General features: G+C 38.3%; 1 protein-coding gene and 1 pseudogene across 1 annotated transcript in view; both read right to left on the bottom strand.

Annotated features, from left to right (window-relative positions):
• SPG11 (SPG11 vesicle trafficking associated, spatacsin) overlaps nucleotides 1-21,858 on the bottom strand; it is an 85,926-nt gene that overhangs the window by 52,254 nt on the left and 11,814 nt on the right. The window contains exons 7-15 of the mRNA XM_032856617.1: nucleotides 21,368-21,513; nucleotides 12,628-12,760; nucleotides 6,513-6,668; nucleotides 5,917-6,092; nucleotides 3,305-3,481; nucleotides 2,399-2,470; nucleotides 1,981-2,108; nucleotides 1,482-1,657; nucleotides 574-787 (exon numbers count right to left, since the gene is read on the bottom strand). Coding sequence (XP_032712508.1) covers nucleotides 574-787; nucleotides 1,482-1,657; nucleotides 1,981-2,108; nucleotides 2,399-2,470; nucleotides 3,305-3,481; nucleotides 5,917-6,092; nucleotides 6,513-6,668; nucleotides 12,628-12,760; nucleotides 21,368-21,513 — 1,378 coding nt within the window. The remainder of the gene's footprint in view (nucleotides 1-573; nucleotides 788-1,481; nucleotides 1,658-1,980; nucleotides 2,109-2,398; nucleotides 2,471-3,304; nucleotides 3,482-5,916; nucleotides 6,093-6,512; nucleotides 6,669-12,627; nucleotides 12,761-21,367; nucleotides 21,514-21,858) is intronic.
• LOC116867175 lies at nucleotides 9,379-10,300 on the bottom strand (annotated as a pseudogene).

The raw sequence follows: 21,858 nt of genomic DNA, 5'->3' as shown, positions 1-21,858 counted from the left end.
CCCATGCAGCATATAGGTACAGGGACAGCTGGAAGAAGAGTGGCAGACATTAGTGGACACTAAGGTATCCTCATCTTAGCTCTTGCCACTTGGTCCTTGTCGCCACACTAACAGCTGACCATTTCTACACCAAAGCACATATATATATATATTTTAAGATTTCATTTATTCACTTGTCAGAGAGAGAGAGCGAGAGCGAGCACAAGCAGGGGGAGCTGCAAGCAAAGGGAGAAGCAGGCTTCCTGCTGAGCAAGTAGCCCCGTTGTGGGGGCTCGATCCCAGGACGCTGGGTTCATGACCTGAGCCAAAGGCAGACATTGAACCGACTAAGCCACCCAAGCGCCCCACCAAAGCACATTTAATGATTTAGGGAAAACCTTCATCTACAATTTGAGAGCCTATTCACTATCACATGATATTAAATGCCTGTGATTTTAAAACCTCTATAGATAACAGCCTCACAGTTCTGAATACTATGAAACGACATTGCATTGGATTTATGCCACTTCAGAGCAAAAATTACACCATTATTTTTATTGCCCTTTCTTGTATTCATCCCCACAGTGACAATACCTGGCCAGCTGATCTAAAATTTCATTCCTCATGTAGCTGCTGCAGCAAGTATGCCGATCGATAACATCAACAGTCAGAAGGGGCCATCTGTTTTTCTCAAGCAAAGCACAACTGTTCTGAGTCTGAAATTCTCCAATCCACAAGATAATGCTTGACCGGTCATGGCGAGCTGTGAGATAGCTCCAGAGGGCTTCGGGAGAATATGATTTGTATTCTGCATTAAGAATAAAATATTAAAAAAAGAATATAATTTAAAATAGCAATGAATTAGGATTATTGACATGAAACTCAACACTAATTAACTGAACAAATATTTATATAACATATGAATTATTCAGGCCCTCTGCTTCTTTTACTATTTTCCTCTTTAGTGCTCAATTCATAATCAATACTTCAGTGGAAAGAAGAGCTAAATGATGTTCTCATTATTACAGTGGTTAAATGAAACTTGGAAATCAGCTGTGTATTTCAGTTATCATTTCAGGCCTCTTCTTCCCTTTTCTTTTCCTTAATATAAATAAAAACCTTGGCTATAATAGTAAACATGAATTTAACCTTCTATGAATTACCACTGTTTATTCCCCAGAACCCTGGTGTGATATAGATCCTTGGTTTACCCAAGAATTATGAAGACTCTTTGGAGAAACAAAGATGTCACTTTGAGGCTGGGAAGAGAATTCTTAGCCTTGAAATCTCAATTCACTGAACCATATGGCTTTTCTTTTCCAGTATCACATTATAAATCCCTTACAAAAATCTTTAGATAAGAAAGAGGTCTTAATGCAATGACTTGCATTTTAAAGCAACTATGTTTCCTCCATAGGTTTAAGATGGAGACTCATGAAACTATTCAAATACCAATTTAATCCTCGTTGAGTATGTTAGATTTTAGGTTCTTTTGCACTTGCCTTCTGGACTTATCCTGGGGAGAAGGATGGATTCTTGGGTTAGTTGATTCCACCACTGAGCCCAATTTAACACAACTCTATGGTCCTGTTTGTTAAATTTATCTTTAGGATCATATTTCAGGAGTGAGTCCAAAACAGATTTATGCTTGAAAAAATCCTGTTCCTTTATCCAATACCTACAACAGTGATATAAATGTTTTTAATTTTGGAGGGAAAAGCATCATTCCTTTTTATCTGTTCACGAACTTCTACTCTTAGCGAACACAAAACTCAATACTCTCATTTTTTTATATATTATCTTAAAAATATATATGTGATTATACACAAATGGAAAGACAGGAAATTCCTGAGTCCTCTCTGGATGATACAAGTTTTATCTTCATAGAGAATGTAAGTTCAGTTCCACATTAAAAAAAATCTGTGCTCACTAACAATTATAAGCTAAACACGGTCTACAGTATTTTTTCCATTATTATCAAAAGTAGGCTAATGAGACTACCTGGCAAAAGACTGGATCTGTACATTTTCTTGGAATTGTCCTGAATAAAACTTCTCAACTTGATGCACGAAGTCTATAGTTCTTTTTTCATTTTCAGAAAAATAATTTTTTTCTTTTAAAATTTCAACCTTGAATAAAAAATAATTAACCAGTGACCTCACAAAAGTCAAGCACAATTGCAAAACAAATGTCATGAGATTAAATGCCATCTAAGAATTGTATTTTGAAATTGTTGGGGTATATGTAAATTCACACAAATCATCTTTTACCACAAATGCAAAACAATCATTAAAAGTTACAAAGGAGTTCTCATACTTTATCTCTTACTAGATAGTAGTTGAATATTAAAATAATTCATTTTGGAGTTTCACCAAGGTTTACTAGAAGATGTAAACTACATAGCCTCACCTTTACCTACCAGAAAGTCCCGTATATTTGTATCAGTTGTATAGAAGCATATCTTGAGCAACTGGTCTTTTACATCAAAGCCCTATAGTAAACAGAGAAAATTTTGAAAACCTTCACATTTTGTAACAGGGTTATTTTAAACATAAATAAATGCTGGATAAAGAAGTACTCTATTACAGACATGTATCCTGTTAGAATTCTACAGCTCTTCTGCTCTTGTGAACATTCATTCTCTGTATTTATCATACATATATACTGCCTATCCCTAAAGTCCTTATCCATTTTGCCAGAACAAAGGCAGCACAGAAAAATTTAAAGTGATGCTAGGCTACCATATGACCAAAACTACAGCTACCTGCTATAATGCTTCACCTGAAAACAAAAGTCAATGCAAATCACAACCCTCACACAGTTTCACTCCTCTGTGCCTCTAGAAAGTCACCATGGGCAAGACCCCAACCATGCAGATTAGAGCCAGGTCCTCAGCTTAGTTCCAGGAGGGCTACTTCTGGCCTTCCCCTTCTCAAACGAAGTAAAACCACAGGGCACAAAGCAGAGGTATAAGCCATTACAAAGTTCAAATGGAGATGTAAGGGGTCACAGGAACAACAGAATGTCCCCCGTAAAATGAGGTCCTGGGCATACTCTGACACGTGAAGCATGGTTTCCTTCAACCAAAAGTGCCAAGTGTAACAGAGACAAATGATGGAACTCCCAATAAAAAAAAAATCTCTTCAAAAAAGTTCTCAGTACTGAAGAACATTTCTATTATTACTTCCCATACAAGCTATATAAATTTCTTAGTTTGTAACATAACTATGAATAAAAATCAATTTTTCTATCAACAAGAAATTAAATATAGAGATCTTTTCTTACATTAGACTTTAAGATCAGATAAACAGATTGTGCAACTCACCATGTTCTTCAAAAGTTCAGAGGCTTCCTTTATATTGTTCCTTTTCAAATTGTCAAAGACCAAATTTAGGCCTATTCTAATCAGCTCCTCAAGTCTTTGAGCAGAATGATTGTTAATCCTGAAGAAAGTCTGTGCCTCTGGTATTTTGTTGTCTAAAACAGCACTGGCAATAACTTCCTAGGCAAAGGAGGAAAATATTTGCCTTTTAAGTTCCTTTTCATTTCCTTATTATGATGACAACATGGGACTTACATATTTATTGAGCACCTAATGGACTTTAATTGAAAATCTGCTGCTAGATTTGGGGCTTTGCACAGGGGAGATGAAGCTGACCAAAACACAGACCCTGCTTTTAGACTAGTGGAAAATGTACAAATAAAGTATTGAGTATAGTCCTGTATGATACAGGCAATGATACAGGTATCCCAAGGTGCTAGACAGGAGGACCCAGAAGAGGCGCATCTAAATAAAAGGAGTAACAAAAAAGAAGAGGCTTCCTAGTAGAGAAGACTAATAGGCGAAGTTTAAAAAAAGCAAATATTAAATATGTAAGTGTTCCAAAAAGAGAGACTATGGGGGTGCCTGGATGGCTCAGTCAGTTGGGCATCTGCCTTCGGCTCAGGTTATTTTTTTTTTTTTTTAAAGATTTTATTTATTTATTTGCCAGAGACAGAGGGAGAGAGAGTGAGCAAGCACAGGCAGACAGAGAGGCAGGCAGAGGCAGAGGGAGAAGCAGGCTCCCCGCCAAGCAAGGAGCCCGATGTGGGACTCGATCCCAGGACGCTGGGATCATGACCTGAGCCGAAGGCAGCCGCTTAACCAACTGAGCCACCCAGGCGTCCCTCGGCTCAGGTTATTATCTTAAGGTCCTGGGCTCCCTGCTCTGTGGGGAGTCTGGTCCTCTCCTCCTACCCTTCTTCCCTGATTGTGCTCACATGGCATTCACTCTCAAATAAATAAAATCTTAAAAAAAAAGAGGGACTATGTACAAAGACATAAAGGCAAGAAACAGTATCAGTCTTTAGGAACCTCCAAATTACTCAATTTAACTGGAGATAAAAGCTGGACAGAGTAGCAGATGAGACCTAAAAGAAAAGGAGAGGTTCCATCATGCAGGGCATTATACATGGGAGATGGATTTTATCCTAAAACTTATGTGGAGACACTGAAGGATCTTAAAAGCAAAAGATGATACAATCAGATATATATATATTTTAGGAAGAATATTCAGGCAGCAATGTGGAGAATGGACTGAAAGAGATTCAAGCTCAAGACAGTAAGGCATTAGAAGGTTATACACTAGTAAGAAGAAACAAAGACCTATACTTAAGACCTATACTCAAGACAGAACAGAAAAGGGGCATTCTGAACCTGGGGCTTTTGAGGGGTCCATAAATCCCATGAGGCCATGTGCAAAACTGTATGTATGTGTACATGAACACATTCCCAAGCATGTTCTTGGAGACAGAGTCCACAGCTTTCATCAAAGCAGACTACGACACCTCCCAAAAACTAAAAATCCATTATTTTGAGTAAAAACGACCAGAGGACCATGGACGGAACCTTGAAGCACATTAAAAGGGAAAACAGGAAGTGAAACCTGCGAAGGAGACTGGAAAAGAGAAGCCAAAAAAAAGCAGAGGGAAAATCAAGTAAATTTTTTGGCTCGAGAATGAGAGATACAGAAAACATAGTCACACCAGGTACTTCCCTGTTCTCCCATCTCAAGACCAGTGGTTCTGAGAACCTGCCAGTAGGTCAATCTTATCCTTTTTGCTCCTGAGTCTTATTATCTGGGTTAAGCTATTTTGTTTTTGGTCTTTGTCTTTCTAAAGCCAATACTCTCCATGTGGGTGGAGGGATTCTTCTAGGCTCCAGTCACAAAGAGGGCAACAAGGTTTGGCTGTACTGACTTCTATTATAAAAAGAAAAGTAAGCAGGTGAGCACAGAAAATTCAACTGGCAAGACATCTTAATCTGAGGCATCTAGAATCTGAGAACTCAAATTGAGTATTCTTCCAAGACATAATGGCATAAAATCAAAGTTTCCTAAGATCAAGCCATCAGCAGCAATTTATCCACAGGTCAGGCAGAATGCGTAAGTTCAAAGTGCCAGGCCCCAACCACTGAGGAAGTGTTAAGAGTATGCCACCTCGGGACGCCTGGGTGGCTCAGTGGGTTAAGCCGCGGCCTTCGGCTCAGGTCATGATCTCAGGATCCTGGGATCGAGTCCTGCATCGGGCTCTCTGCTCAGTGGGGAGCCTGCTTCCCTCTCTCTCTCTGCCTGCCTCTGTCTACTGTGATCTCTCTCTGTCAAATAAATAAAATAAAATCTTTAAAAAAAAAAAAAAAGAGTATGCCACCTCACACGGGTTTGGGGGTGGGTGCCTATCACCAGATCTAAGTGGGCAGACCTGGAATTAAGAGGGAACCTGTGTTCTAAATAAATGAAGGTGTAGACATAAATCTGAAGTCATGTCCAGAGGTCCCCAAATTGGTAAAACCTAAACCCTTGCCAAAGATTCTGAATCACAAGTCTAAGATTCTAAATACTATTTTCTCATATCCTCTAAATCTGGCAAATAGAAGAAGTGAAAATTGCTCATATTTACCTCAACGTTGAGTTTCTCCCACATACTGCTCTCTCTTACTTTGGGAACATTTTCATTTACGTCATATTCATCTACTGTATCTATTATCTTCCAAGGAAACTTTATCATGAAGGTTCGAAGTTCATTAATGTAGCTGGTCAAAATGTTCACTCCTTTTTGTAGATTTTCATCTAGTTCTATGGAAAACACCAATTTGCCAATTTCATATATACAAAAATTTATGTATGTATACATACACATGGAGAGCAAGAACAAGAGAGAAGAAATAAACCATATGCTGTTAGGATTATAAAGAATTCTAGAAAATGCCAAAATCTAAACTCAGTGTTTTCAAATTTCAGACAAAAAAATCTAAGCTTTTTCCTATTTACAAGCAGCTCTGTATTTTAATATACCCCTTTTCACAATGATTAATCCTTTCTGTCAACTTTTCCAGTCCTAGAACCCATGTTCCTCACTCAATTCTACACTGACTTTTCTCAGCTTTAGTAATCAGTGCTCTACTAGCTCATGCTCTTTCATGCACCAGGACCACTTGTGTCTCTGTCCTGACACAGGAATAGGGCGCTTGCACACTTCTTTGGTACTATTCTTACCTTCATTGTGAACAAAAAGCTCCTTTATTTGTTTGTTAAGAAAAGACAGTGTAAGATTAAGCAACTGTTCTGAAAAGTGTTTGCTTTGGGTTTCAGAATCACTTTCTCTAATTGCTGAGCAAAGTAAATCCAATGCTGGTATCAGCTTTTCCACATCTGAGGAAGAATAAAAGAAATTAATATGAACATCAGTATACTCCTAAAAAAAAAATCCAAAAATACCATGGTTAGGAAAACAATTTTTTTTTTTGGTTTTCTTTTTCTTTTTCTTTTTTTTTTTTTTTAAAGAACAAAACCAGTATATTTCCTTTGGACTACCTGATGGAGAGGCTAGGTTGGTATGAATGGATAGTATGAATGACACATACTGTATATTTTATTTGAAATAAAAACACTTACACAGCTCAACCAGTCACCTGGAAGCAAACCTGCTTAACTGTATTACTGAGCAAAAACAAAGCTGAAGTACAAACACCCTTCTTTTCTGACATGTATTTGGAGATTGGGAGGAAGACACTACTTAGTTTTTTAAAAACTGACCTTCCCTTAAGGCCTGGTCACCAAAGTATAAACAGTGCAAATGAAGCCACCATTACCAGTTGTCATTTCATACCTATGTCACTTGTGTATTCTGAGATCACACATATACCTGATGATATACGTGGGAAGGTCTGCTGTCTCACAGGTACATTTAAGTTCTTGGCAGGCAGGACTGAGGAAGAGTATTTGGAACAAGTTTTACATCCCAATTAGGACAAATCACTAGTATTCCCTTAAATAACAGGTTATAAGAGAAAGATCCTGCCTGGAATGTATCCTTTTCACGTTGCTTTTTAGTTTTTGTTTGTGATTTACATATTTGATTCATCTGCTTATAGTACAATCCTGACACAAAGTATTAAAACACAAGATACCAGGGGAGCCTGGGTGGCTCAGTGGGTTAAGCTACTGCCTTCAGCTCAGGTCATGATCTCAGGGTCCTGGGATCGAGCCCCGCATCGAGCTCTCTGCTCAGCAAGGAGCCTGCTTCCCTCTCTCTCTCTCTCTCTCTCTCCCTGCCTCTCTGCCTACTTGTGATCTCTCTCGGTCAAATAAATAAATAAATAAATCTTTAAAAAAAAAAGAAAAACAACACAAGATACCAACATTCCTTCAACATCTGCATTTTTCAAGTTTTACACTACACTATGTCCCTAGTATATTAACAGTTCTTGCATAATAAAAATAATAATAAATGGGTAAAACTTTTCTAAAAATGAAGATGTCTATAACTACAATGGTACTAGACAGGAAGGAGACAACGAGGGAAGAGAAACAAGCAAATCCGTTCAAGTGCATGGTATGCCATTCAAGTCTTTGTATTTAAAAACAACTTCTGCAGAGAAGCTAGCTAAAATGGAATTTCCAGAAAACTTCCTTTGCTCCCATAAAAGGACCTGAAAAGCCCAATCCAAACTTTTGAAAATTACAGTTATGAGATGCAATAAATGATCATCAAAGCAGTCAGAGGGAGAAGGATGAATGTGTCTTCCATTCAGCTAGTTTGTAGTGTAGCTTCTTTCGCTATTGGTGGATCAGTAAAAACCACCCAAATACCAGAAGTGCTTTGAAGGACAGGGGTAGAAAAGTACTGAGCATATTACCTGTCTATATCAGTAAGAGGACTTCATGGTTAGGAAAATTTTCTAAACAATAAAATGACTCCAGGATAGATCTCTCTCCCCATCATTAAATGTGGCAGAATTTGTTAAAAATTTTACTAGTAGATTTAGTGAAAATAGAAAATTACAAGGCAGAGAACACAAAAGAATCAAGACGATGTTATAGGTTCAACAGTATTCCATAAGGCTAGAAAACCTGTTAACATTGAAAGCTCTAGCAAAATACACTTAAAAAAATTTCAGGGTAGGGGGCACCTGGGTAGCTCATTCAGTTAAGTATCTGCCTTCTGTTCCTGTCATGATCTTGGGGTCCTGCAATCAAGCCCCACATCTGGCTCCCTGCTCAATGGGGAGTCTGCTCCTCCACCTCTCTCTGCCCCTACCTCCCGTTCATGCTCATGCTTTCTCTTAAGATTTTTTTTTTGGGGGGGCGCCTGGGTGGCTCAGTGGGTTAAGCCGCTGCCTTCGGCTCAGGTCATGATCCCAGGGTCCTGGGATCGAGTCCCGCATCGGGCTCTGCTCAGCAGGGAGCCTGCTTCCCTCTCTCTCTCTCTCTGCCTGCCTCTCTGCCTGCTTGTGATCTCTGTCTGTCAAATAAATAAATAAAATCTTCAAAAAAAAAAAAAAGATTTTTTTTTTTGAAGATTTTATTTATTTTGACAGAGAGAGACAGTGAGAGAGGGAACATAAGCAGGGGGAGCTGGAGAGGGAGAAGCAGATTCCCCGCTGAACAAGGAGCCCAATGCAGGACTCGATCCCAGGACCCTGGGATCATGACCTGAGCCAAAGGCATATGCTTAACGAATGAGTCACCCAGACGTCCCTCTCTTGAGATTTTTAAAAAAATCTTAAAAAGTATATATTTTTTGGGGCGCCTGGGTGGCTCAGTGGGTTAAAGCCCCTGCCTTTGGCTCAGGTCATGATCTCGGGGTCCTGGGATCGAGCCCCCCATCAGGCTCTCTGCTCAGCAGGGAGCCTGCTTCCTCCTCTCTCTCTGCCTGCCTCTCTGCCTACTTGTGATCTCTGTCTGTCAAATAAATAAATAAAATCTTTAAAAAAATATATATATATATTTTTTAATTTTTAAGTAGTCTTTACACCCAACGTGGGGCTCGAACTCACAACCCCAAGACCAAGAGTCGCATGCTCTACCAACTGAGTCAGCCAGCTGCCTCTTGAACTATTTTTTTAATCAAAATGTCACTCTTGTTTATAAATAATTTATTTATCATATGACCACATATTGACTCCTTTCTACCCACATACCAAAGAATTCTACACTTGGCTTTAAAGCATTCTGCATTGCTCTGGCCATCTTGTAGCTGAGTATCTTATTCCAGTCAATTCTGGTGTGAGGAACTGGAAGCTGCTGGTACAAGGTCTTGAATGTGGGGTATGACGTTGTTTGATAGTTTTCACTAAATGCTGGCTGGTATTCATTTTCTGCATGCTCTATGACCTTAATAAACTCCTTGGTAGTTTGGACTTCACTGGAAACAGTTACTGAATCCTGCACATCTTTACAACTAACCAACAGAACACTGCCATCTTCGTATTGGTGAACCTGAATCTTAATTACTCACACCATCCAAGCTGTAGGTGGTGTGGCAGTGAACTTCCACTCTGATCTCCCACAACCATTCCAGAAATTTTTTGGCTAAAACTGGTGGTTTTCAATACATGCAATGATGGTCTGTTGCCCATCTATAGCTCTGGCATAAACAGTACAGAAGCCATTAGAATAATGATCTTTCACACAGGCCTTCAAAGTACTGTCATGAGATTCTCTCCAAGACTTCAGACCTCTATCAGCGTTCTCTGGGCCACTTGCCTCTTTCTGTAAGTGATCAAACTTAAAGGAAATTTTGTTTCTTGGATCTAAAAATCTGCTATTACTTAGGACACTGTGTTCTCTAATTAAGACCTGATCTTCATAGGTGTAAACTGATCCATGTTATACTGGGCAAATGCAAATGCTGCCCCTTCCCTGAGGAGACTATCATTATTAAGTAGTAGCCAGACATTGTTGAACACTTCATTAAACTCCCCTGAGGGCGCACGAGTGATGAATTTAGCGGCCACGCATACCTTCTCCTCATCTGACACTTGATCCTCGAACTTGGCCATCTTGAGCTGCTCTGGCATGTTGCAATATTTTTAAGCATAAAACAAGAACCAATATCTTTTTCTCAAAAAATTGACAAAACTTTAATGAAGTCTTACCTGCAAACGTTAGTGATTCTATTTACTATTGGTCGTTATTTACAGATATCAGTAGTAACAACCATTTTGCTGACCCCCTATGCTAGATCTTAAGTATTGGACTTGGTGTCTTATAAATGCTCTCTCATTTATTATTTCAACACCCCTAAGAGGTACTATTGTAGTCCCCTTTCCACAGATGAAGAAACTGAGGTTAAGAGGAAATAAAATAACTTGCCCAAACTTATCTGGAAAGTAAATGGCAGAGTCAAAATTTGAACTTCAGCCTGATTCCAAAACCACCCTCTTAAACATGGAGGTGAAAGCAAGAAACGTGGGTTCCTGAAAACTCCATTTGCCAGCTGCAAGCCCTAATAATGGGATTTCCATTTCTCTCAGCACTCGCTCCACCTCCAGAATCCCATAAGAATGGTGTTCCCACCACGTGGGTTTGACCCCAACAGAGCTGCTAAGCCATTTCCACTCTGATTTCCAGACTCATCCTCACCCTTCAGGCCAAAGCAGTGCCGATGAGAAAGGAATGAAAAGAAATCACTGACAAACAGAAGTGAATAATAAGCATACAACTGTTAATGGAATCCCACTTACCACAAAGCAAGCTTTTTCTAAATTCAAGCAGACATTTAAAAAAAAAAAAAAATTTGGAGCACTAAAAAAAAAAAAAAAAAAGTTAGCAATGTAAGAGTAAAAAGACAAAACCGTATACCAGAATGAAAGAGAATGTTCTTAAAAAAGAAAATTTCTAATCCACAGAGTGAGAACACTACATTGTTGAAAAAAAGGAGGTTGTCATTTTCTCCATGGAATTAGAGTACCAGCTGATAAAACTTTTCTGGAGAACAAATTATTAAAGCCTTTAAGAATGTAAATCATGGGACATATGGGTGACTCAGCTGGTTTTGGCTCAGGTCATGCCCTCAGGGTTGTGAGATCGAGCCCGGAGTCAGGCTCCATGCTCAGCACAGAGTGTGCTTAGATTCTTTCCCGCTCCCACACTCCCCAGCTCATGTGCTCTCAAATAAATAAAATCTTAAGGAAAAAAAAAAGTAAATTGTATGTCTCTTTGACCTAAAATTTCACATCTACACATTTATCCCAGTAATTGTATATATGTGAAATTATACAAACACACACAATTTATAGCACAAACAATAGTAAAAGTTGGAATCAATCTAAATGTCTAAAAAAGAGTAAGGTTAGGTGCTATGGTATAGCCCATACACTGAGATTCTACGCTACCACAAATAAACAGTGTATTAACAAAAGAGAGATCTATAATATATCATCAAGTGAAAAAAAAAAGCAGATAATAAAACTATATATATAAGTAAAAACATACTTTATTTCCCTATCCCTCTAAAGCAAGGAGGCACATGGCTTCCTGGTCTAAGAATAAAAACTAGGTTTCCAGTTTATTAAATAGGAAAGCCAAATCTTGAAAAGAAGTGTTGGTAATGTAGCAAAAAAGCTGAAGAGTTAGGCGGAATTTTTTTTTTTTTTTAAGATTTTATTTGTTTAGGCAGAGAGGCAGGCAGAGAGAGAGGGGAAGAGAAGCAGGCCTCCTGCTGAGCAGAAAGCTCGATGCAGGGCTCGATTCCAGGACCCTGGGATCATGACCTGAGCCGAAAGCAGAGGCTTTAACCCACTGAGCCACTCAGGCACCCCTAGGTGGAAAAATTTTTTTTAAGATTTTATTTATTTGACAGAGAGAGAAAGACAGACAGAGAGAGCACAAGTAGGGGGAGTAGCAGGTAGAGGGAGAAGCAAGCTTCCTGCTGAGCAGGGAGCCCAACATGAGACTCGATCCCAGGAACCTGAGCTGAAGGCAGACATTTAATCAACTGAGCTACCCAGGTGCCCCTAGGCTAAAAATTCTTAAAAGAAGTCTCAATCCGTAACTCCCCCGTCACTAAATATCTCAGATAGTTGCAAGAGTGGGCAATTTTGCAAATGAATTTTATTCTCCTTTGAACAAAATTCTCTTGAATTTAGAAGGTCATCTCTTCCTTTCATACTAAAAATACAAAGGACAGGAAAGGATATGAACAATAAACACTCCACTTAGAATGAGAACATTTACAGATTCTTACAACTCACTCAAGATTCCACAAAGTATAAAAATGTCATCATTGAGTTTCAGCAAGTCTGTCAGTCATCAGAAAGCACAACAATATGAAAATCACCAAAAAGATAAAATGATAAATGCAAATGTAGAAGCTTTTTCTACTTACTTTTTAAATACAAATAAGATGGGAAGTCATCAAGCTGACCAGGTACAGAAGATTTTGAGGATGGATTCAAAAGATTTTCTTTGCTTTTCAAAAAGAAATCTACTGTGTCCAGTTGACGATTTTCTATTCCAGCCTGAAACAGGAGAAAATCAGAAAAAAATTACAATATGAAAAAATTGGGGATACAGATTTTTTACTTTTTTAACTTTAGAATATAATGCACTGAGACTGCAAGAGACACAAGGCTACCTATCTTGCGGCAGTACCCTGGTTCTGGTGAAGATTCTGACAATGATTATGCAATGGGGGGCAAGTATCCAACTTTACTGAACACCAATTTCTGCTTCAGCAGAAACAGTAAGTTAGAATAGAAAACACTTCCAATTCTACCATCTGTAATTCTAATATGACTCAAAGCTAGGTACTTGGGGACCATCATTTTAGGTAAGTTAGAGTCCATTTGAATTAAAATGTTAAAGCAGTCGGATATAAAGTTCACTGAAAAAGCAGGCTAAAAACAGATTTCCATTTCTGACTAGGCACCTTGAGGAAGCTTTCCATACAGCGCACTTAAAAATTGATATTCTCTCTCTCTCTCTCTCTCTCTCTCACACACACACACACACACACACAATCTTGAAATGCTGGAAACAAAAAATCCTCCCAGGATAAAAATGAGAACAAAGACAAATCCAGAAAAGTAACAGCTCTAAAACCAACTGCTACCTGAGAGATTCTGCATCTTTCTGATGGCCTAAACCAGGGGTTGGAAAACTAAGGCCCATCAACACAGCCCTCACCTGTTTTTGTAAATAAAGTTTTATGGGAACACAGCCACACCCATTTCCCCATTCATTTCCATATTGCCAATGACTGCAATGGCATATATAAGTAATTGCAATAGAAACCTACCAGCAAACCCTACAATACTTAACTATCTGGCTCTTTACAGAGAAAGTTTACCACTCCTACCCTAAAGCCCTGTGCCTAAGAATTATCTGGAGCATTTGTTTAAATGTAAATTGCTAAACCCAGCCCCCAAGAGTTCCTGATTCAGTAAATTTGGGGTAGGACTTAAAAATCTGCATTTCTAATGAATCTCCAGGTGATGGTGATGGTGACGCTGTTAGTCTGGGGACCACACTTTGAAGTTCTGTGGGTTAACAGACCAGGCAGGCTGAGGTGAGAGGTACTGGTGGAAGTTATACATGGAGGAAGAGAGGATAAACCTAGGGTCCACACAAGGTGACACTGTCCAAAACGGATAAATTGGAAAAACTGCCCCCAAAGGGAGACCATAAAAAAAATTGCCTTTGCTCTGGGTGGTAGGAGGTAAAACCGAATTGTATATGATTAAATAAGTGAATATTCTTTTTTTTTTTTTAAGATTTTATTTATTTATTTGACAGAGATCACAAGTAGGCAGAGAGGCAGGCAGAGAGAGAGAAGGGGAAGCAGGCTCCCTGCTGAGCAGAGAGCCCGATGCGGGACTCGATCCCAGGACCCCGAGATCATGACCTGAGCCGAAGGCAGAGGCTTAACCCACTGAGCCACCCAGGCGTCCCGTGAATATTCTTGTTCTTAGAAGTATATGCCAAAGTAAAGAGTTATGAAGTAACTTTTAAATAGTTTGGCAAAAAATATAAAATACACAGTCAAGACATGTGGCAAAATGTTAACAGCTGGTGAATGGTGAAGGGTAACTGGATATTCATTTTAGTATTTTTTGCAATTTTTCTGCAAATTTGAAAATTCTCAAAATAACATATTTAAAAACAATGACCAGGGCACCTGGGTGGTCCAGTTGGTTAAGCAGCTGCCTTTGGCTCAGGTCATAGATCTCTGGGTCCTGGGATCAAGCCCCCCAGAGTCCAAAGTCAGGCTCCCTGCTCAGGGAGAAGTCTGCTTCTCCTTCTGCCTCTCCCCCTGTTTATGCTCTCTTTCTCTCTCTCTCTCACATAAAATCTTTAAAAAGAAATAATAAGATCAAAGAAATCCCCTCCGGTCTCAAATGACTTCACCCCGCTGCTGGTTCTCTCTCTCTCCCCCTCAAATAAATAAGTAAAAATTTTTAAAATGACCAAATAGTAATTCTAGAAATAAAAAAAATAAAAATTGAAATTAAGGTAAGTATGTAAAAGCTAACTACTTCTTTTTTTTTAAGATTTTTTTTTCTTGATTTGCCAGAGAGAGAGAGAGTGCACAAGTAGGGGGAGCAGCAGGCAGAGAGAGAAGCAGCTCCCCAGCTCCCCACCGACCAAGGAGCCCAGTGCGGGACTCAATCCTAGGACCCAGGATCATGACTGGAGCCGACAGCAGACACTTGAACCGAATGAACCACCCAGGCGTCCCAAGTCTAATTACTTCTGATTGAAATACCACTGTGACTTCACACAATGTGTGTATGGGCGGGGTGGGGGGATATACGTTCAGTGTCTAAGCACATGCAATAGTTGTAAAAACTGAGTACTTACTAGGCCAGAAATGAAGTATCAACAAATTTTAAAGAATTGCTATCAGACCAATATTCTTCCAACTAAAGACCATGACTCATCAGTGAGACATAAAATCACTGTCAAACTGGAGAACACTAAAAACCAAAAAGCTTGCAAAAGCAGCCTGAAGAGAAAAAACTAAACTTCCCTCAAAGAAACAGCTGATTTCTCAATGACAATGGAATCCAAAAGACTGTAGTAAGTGATCATGAATGTTCTGAAAGAAACAACTGCCTACCTATAATCCCGTACCTCCCAAAATACCTTTCAAAAATGGCAGCAAAATAGATATTATTTAGATAAAAACAGAGTTCAGCACCAGTCAGATCCTCACTCAAAGATAATCTAAATGATACTCTAGGCAGAGAGAAGGCCTAAAATGTGAGAAGAAACAAAGAGCAAGGAGATGTATCAAACCTGTATAAAACGAAATGAATCTAAATACATAATAATGATGTCTACTGTGGTTAAAAACAAACAAACAAACAAACAAACACAACAGTAACTTAAGTAGGGGAAAAGTAAATAAGGTTAAAGCATTCAGTGGGCTTGTATTATCCAGAAGGGTAAAGTTATGAACTTTGGATTTGATAATTTAAATATGTATATTTTGTTTCCCAGAATATCTCTAAAAGAACAAAAACTGAATATTTAATATCCAAACTACCAGAGGTCACAGGAGCTCCTGGAGAGCTGATAATGTTTTATTTTTTTGAGGTAGTTGGTGGTTACAAGAGTTTCTGCTTTGTAATTATTTGTTAAACTGTATATATATTCTGTACACGTTTTTATACGTTATATTTCACAATAAAAATAAAATTGGTTAATGTGGTTTATTACAGTAACAGATGAAAAGAGATGATTCATATGACTGTATCAACAAATTCAGGCCAAGTAGTCAATACAATTTCAATACCCATTCATAATTAAAAAGAGATTCATAGCCAGGAAAAAAGGAGAACTCAATCTTATAAAGATTCTTTCTTTCTTTCCTTTTCCACTTCCTTTCCTTTCCTTTCTTTTGAGAGTGAGAGGAGCTGGGAGAGGAAGAGAGGAGGGAGAAGGAGACAGAATCTTAAGCAGACTCCCAGCTGAGCACAGAGCCCAGTGCAGGGCTTGATATGACAAACCTGAAATCATGACCTGAGCTGAAATCAAGAGTCAGATGCTCAACCAGCTGAGCCATCCAAGCACCCCATAAATATTTTTGCAATATACATGAATGCATGTGCACAGACATATACTTTAATAGGTAGATATTACGGGTATTCATTTTTAAAATCAGGAATGAGACAAGGATGCTGCCCACTCTTTCTTTTGAGTGATATTATGCTACAGGTCCCAGCAGCAAAATAAAGAAAAGAAGTAAAAAGAATAAGGATTTGAAGAAATGAAATTGTATTACTTTGATATTATTGTACATTAAATATATATAAACTTCAAGAAAATCTAACAAATAAATTATTAGAATTAAGAAAATTTAGCAAATTTGTTGGATACAAAAATCAATGTATAAAAGTTAAATTCTTTCTTTATACTGGTAACAAACAAATGTAACTGAAAAATATACCGTTTATAATAGCAATATGTAATATAGTTTTTAAATATATATAAACACATTCTACCTTTAAGCATATAGTACTTAAATATAAATAGACATATATTTAAATATAAATACATATCCAAACTAAAAATAAAGCTAACAAAAGATGATAAGCTCTTAATGGAAAAACTATAAAAACTGTAACGTTTCATTGAAAGACATTAAGGGAGACATGAAAAAATGTAGAAAGAAACTTTGCTTACTGATAGGAATATTAAATATCCTAAAGACGTCAATTCTTCCCAACTTGATATATAGATTTAATGTAATTCTAATAAAATTCTTAACAGTTTTTCATGAAACTTGACAAGCTGATCCAAACAGAGGGAAGAGTGTTAAGGGAGAAAGAATAATAAAGACATTCCTGAACAATAATAAAGTGAGGGGATTTATAATTAAGACAGAGTGGAAATGGCCCAGAACAGACAAAGACCAATGGACCAGAACAGAGCCCAGAAAAAAACTCATGCATAGATAGAAACTTGACACACAGAGATTTCAGATAGTGGTAAAAGGAAGGACTTTAGGGAAAAAAATGGTTCTGAGATGGGTCTCTACTTCCTGCTATGCATAAATACAAGTTCCAAATGGGAAAGGACTTAATTGTGAAAGTTATATTTTTTTAAATTTCTTTTCAGCGTAACAGTATTCATTGTTTTTGCACCACACCCAGTGCTCCATGCAATACGTGCCCTCCCCAATACCCACCACCTGGCTCCCCCAACCTCCCACCCCCCGCCCCTTCAAAACCCTCAGGTTGTTTTTCAGGGTCCATAGTCTGTCATGGTTCACCTCCCCTTCCAATTTCCCTCAGCTCCCTTCTCCTCTCCATTTCCCCATGTCCTCCATGTTATGCTCCACAAGTAAGTGAAACCATATGATAATTGATTCTCTCTGCTTGACTTATTTCACTCAGCATAAACTCTTCCAGTCCTGTCCATGTTGCTACAAAAGTTGGGTATTCATCCTTTCTGATAGAGGCATAATACTCCATAGTGTATATGGACGAAAGTCATATTTTTAACACTTCGGGAAAAATAATAGAAACATCTTTATGACTTAAGGATAGGAGAAGTCACAAATTACATGCAAAAAGGAAAAGACTGATTAATGAAACTACACTAAAATTTAGAACTGCACTAAAATCAAAGACCCCACAAAGAAAGTAAAAAGAGAAGCCACAGATTAGAATATATTCGCTCAAGTTATAACAAAGGATTAGTATCTACAATACACTGAACACACAAATTACAAACCAGTAAGAAAAAAACAAACACCCCAAGGGAGAATAGGCAAAAGACATGAACAGTCACTTTACAAAAGAAATTCAAATGTCGTATATACATCAACCTTAACCAGCAGAAAAATGCAAATTAAAACCCATCATAGTATCAGAATGGCAACATGTTTAAAAATCTGTATATGCTGAGTATTGAAAAAGACATCAATAATGAAAACTAACATACATTGCTGGTAAGAGCAAAAACGGATAAATCAACCCTGGAAAACTGGAGTATCACCTAGTGAAGTGAAAGATGTGCATGTCCTACGACCAGCAATCGTGCTACCAGCACAGATAAACGTTTACACATGTGCTGCAGTAGATGTGAACTGTTTACAGCAACACAGTTCACAACAGCAAACTGGTAAAAAAAATCTAAAGTTGGATAAAGATCTATTTACACAATGGGATACCATATGCAAGTACAGTACATGTTTGTATTTCTGTGGTGTTGGTAGTGATCGCTCATGTACCATCCAATCCTTATGAAACTCAGACACATGTACAAGCACTATATAAGGCACACTGTGCTCTCTATGGTCTGTAGTCACACTGCCTGTGTTCAAATCCTGGCTAACTACCACCTGCCACCCATGTATATCTGAATTAGATTTCCTAACCTGTGTCCCCTCATCAATAAAATAGGGCTAATAACAGTATTACCTATAGGACTGATAAGATGAATGAAATAACACTTTTTATTATCATTAATATTTAAGAAAAACAACCATATGGAAATAGGCATGATAACTTCTGGATAATAGATTTACAGGTGACAAATTTTCTTTTTTCCCCCAATTACTCAAATTTTCTACAATGATATCATGTAGTGTATAAAAGTAAGTTCTTCAACAAATGGTGCTGGAAGAAATGAGTATTTGCCTGCAAAAGAATGAAGTTGGATCCCTTGCTAGTAGCACGTACAAGAATTAAAATGTATCATGGATCTAAATATAAGGGCTGAAACTATACAACTCTTGTAAATCTCCACACCTCAGTTTAGGCAATGGTTTCTTAGACATGACACCAAAAGCACCTGAGACTAAAAAAAAAAAAAAAAAGTAAATTTACTTTATCAAAATTAAAAACCTTTGTGTTTCAAAGAACACTGTTGAGAAAGTGAAAAGGCAACCAGCAGAATGGGAGAAAATATTTGAAAGTCATCAGAGTCTAGTACCCAACATATATAAGGAACTCTTAGAACTCAAGACAAAAAATTTAAAACTGGACAAAGATGTAAAGAGACACTACTCCAAAGACATCTACAAATGGATGATAAGCACATGAAAACATGTAAAACATCATTAGTCGTTAAGAAAACGCAAATCAAAACCAGTGAGGGGTCCCTGGCTGGCTCAGTCCATAGACCATGCGACTCTCAATCTTGGAGTTGTGGGTGCAAGCCCCACACTGAGCAGAGGGCACACTAAAACAAACCACACACATGCCCCACAGTGAGGTACCATTTTGACTACACAAGGATCGTTATAAGAAAAAGGTAGACAATAACAAGCGCTGGTGAGACTGTGGCACTCTTAGTGTCCTCACACACTGCTGGTGGGAATGTTTAACAGTGAAGCTGCTGTAAGAAACCAGTGTGTGGTTCTCCAGGAGGTTAAGTGGCCCAGTAATTTCACTGCTAGGTGTATACCCAAGAGAAATGAAAACTAGGACATAAAACTTGTGCACCACTGTTCACAGGATTATTTATAATAACCCAAAAGTGGAAAACATCCAAATGTCCATCAACTGATGAATGGATAAACAAAATGTGGTACATCCATATAAAGGAATACTATTCAGCCATACAAAAAATGAATGATACATGCCACAACATCCATGACCCTTGAAAACATGCTAAGTGAAAGAAGCCAGTCACAAAAGGCTACATATTTCATACTTTCATTTATATGCAATGTCCAGAATTGGCAGATCCAGAGCCAGAAAGTATATTAGTGTTTGGGACTTAGAGGCCACAAGAAATGTTAAGTGACTGCTAATGAGTACAGAATTTCTTTTTAGAGTTAATGAAAGTGTTCTGGAATTAGATAGTGGTGATAGCCATAGTAGTCTGAATACACTAAAAACCACTGGACTGTATACTTAGGTGGGTAAATTTTATGTAATATGAATTATGTTATGTATGTATTTTAAAGATTTAATAACTTATTTGAGAGAGAGAGCAAGAGAGCACAACCACAGGGAGCTGCAGAAGGAGAGGGAGAAGCAGGCTCCCAGCTGAGGAGAGAGCCCAATCCAAGGACTCTGGGGTCATGACCTAAGCTGAAAGTAGAGCCACCCAGGTGCCCCTAAGTAATTTTAATAAAACTGTCATTAAAATAAAAATTTGCACATAACATTACTACCTTTCAGTTTTTGACCTTTCAGAGGCTGTGTAATATGACTTTGATTCTAGCTCCAGCTCTTATTAGTAAGGCTATGAGCCAATCACTCAACCACTTTGAGCCTAAGGTTTTTCATCTGTAAAATGAAATGAATAAAAAACTACTCAACCCATCTCATGTGGTTATTTTATTTTTTAAATATTTTATTTGACAGAGAGAAATCACAACTAGGCAGAGAGGCAGGCAGAGAGAGAGGAGGAAGTAGGCTCCCTGCTGAGCAGAGAGCCCGATGCGGGGCTCGATCCCAGGACCCTGGGATCATGACCTGAGCCGAAGGCAGAGGCTTTAACCCACTGAGCCACCCAGGCGCCCCCTCATGTGGTTATTTTAAAACAAAACTAGATAATGCACCTAAGAGTGTGCACTATAAAAATGCTATACAAATTCAGGTTATGTTGCTTCTACAGCTGGAGAGAAGAGTAGGGACCACAGGGAGAAATAAAAGATCACTCTTGTTTATGCTTTCTATAGCCTGCTTCCACTTCATTTAGTCTTATCAGCTTACTGTTGCCTCCACTCCTTGCAACTTTTTCTTTCTTAGTGTTTATTATAATTTTATATCTTTTAAGGCCAAAAAGGGTAAACTGTTTAGTGGAATTCGGGTAATGAAATGACTAGAACTAAGCAAATGTTTGGGCAAAAACTATAGTTTGGGGTGCCTGGGTGGCTCAGTGGGTTAAGCCTCTGCCTTCGGCTCAGGTAATGATCTTAGGGTCCTGGGATGGAGCCCCGCATTAGGCTCTCTGCTCAGCAGGGAGCCTGCTTCCCACTCCCCCCTCCCCACCACAGCCTGCCTCTCTGCCTGCTTGTGATCTCTGTCAAATAAATAAATAAGATCTTAAAAAGACTATAGTTCTTTTAACTGCTAGGTTAAATGAATTCTCCCAAATTTTCAATCAAGTAAGAGTACATGACAGAAAATAATCCTGCGGGGTCAGACATTTAATTTTGTTACCTCCAGGGCATGTATGGGGATTGAGCACCTCCCCCAACCATTGAGATGGCAAAGAGAGTCCACAGTGCTGGCACTTCCATGGATCATTAGTCTATTTAAAAACTCCTCTTGAGTCAATCCAAACAAAATCAGACAGAGTCCATTTTCTACAGGGAAAAAAAAAGTTACCTTCAATAAGTTATAAGGACTTAGGGTTTAGCATTATAACATAAATTAAATTCTAATTGCTCCATACTTCAGTGCTGTAATTAGAAATATATCTATTGGACACAAAGTACTACTCTGACCATAGTTAATTCGATTTTTTAATGCTTTTCCAAGAGGAGTTTTATTTTTTAAACACAGACCACAGGGTACATTCTAGTAAGAACCATGCATCCTATGACATAGTAGTAAATCTCACGTTTCTGCTTTTTATTATCCTGCACAATAATTCTTGGAATTTTAAGCTATTTACAGAGGTTACATTTCTGATTTACTAAGATACAGCA

Source organism: Lontra canadensis, unplaced genomic scaffold, assembly GCF_010015895.1.
Source record: "Lontra canadensis isolate GAN:19392208 unplaced genomic scaffold, GSC_riverotter_1.0 scaffold12, whole genome shotgun sequence".
NCBI lineage: Eukaryota > Metazoa > Chordata > Mammalia > Carnivora > Mustelidae > Lontra > Lontra canadensis.
Note: the sequence above shows the minus strand (reverse complement) of the source record. Positions and strands in the feature narration are given on the sequence as shown.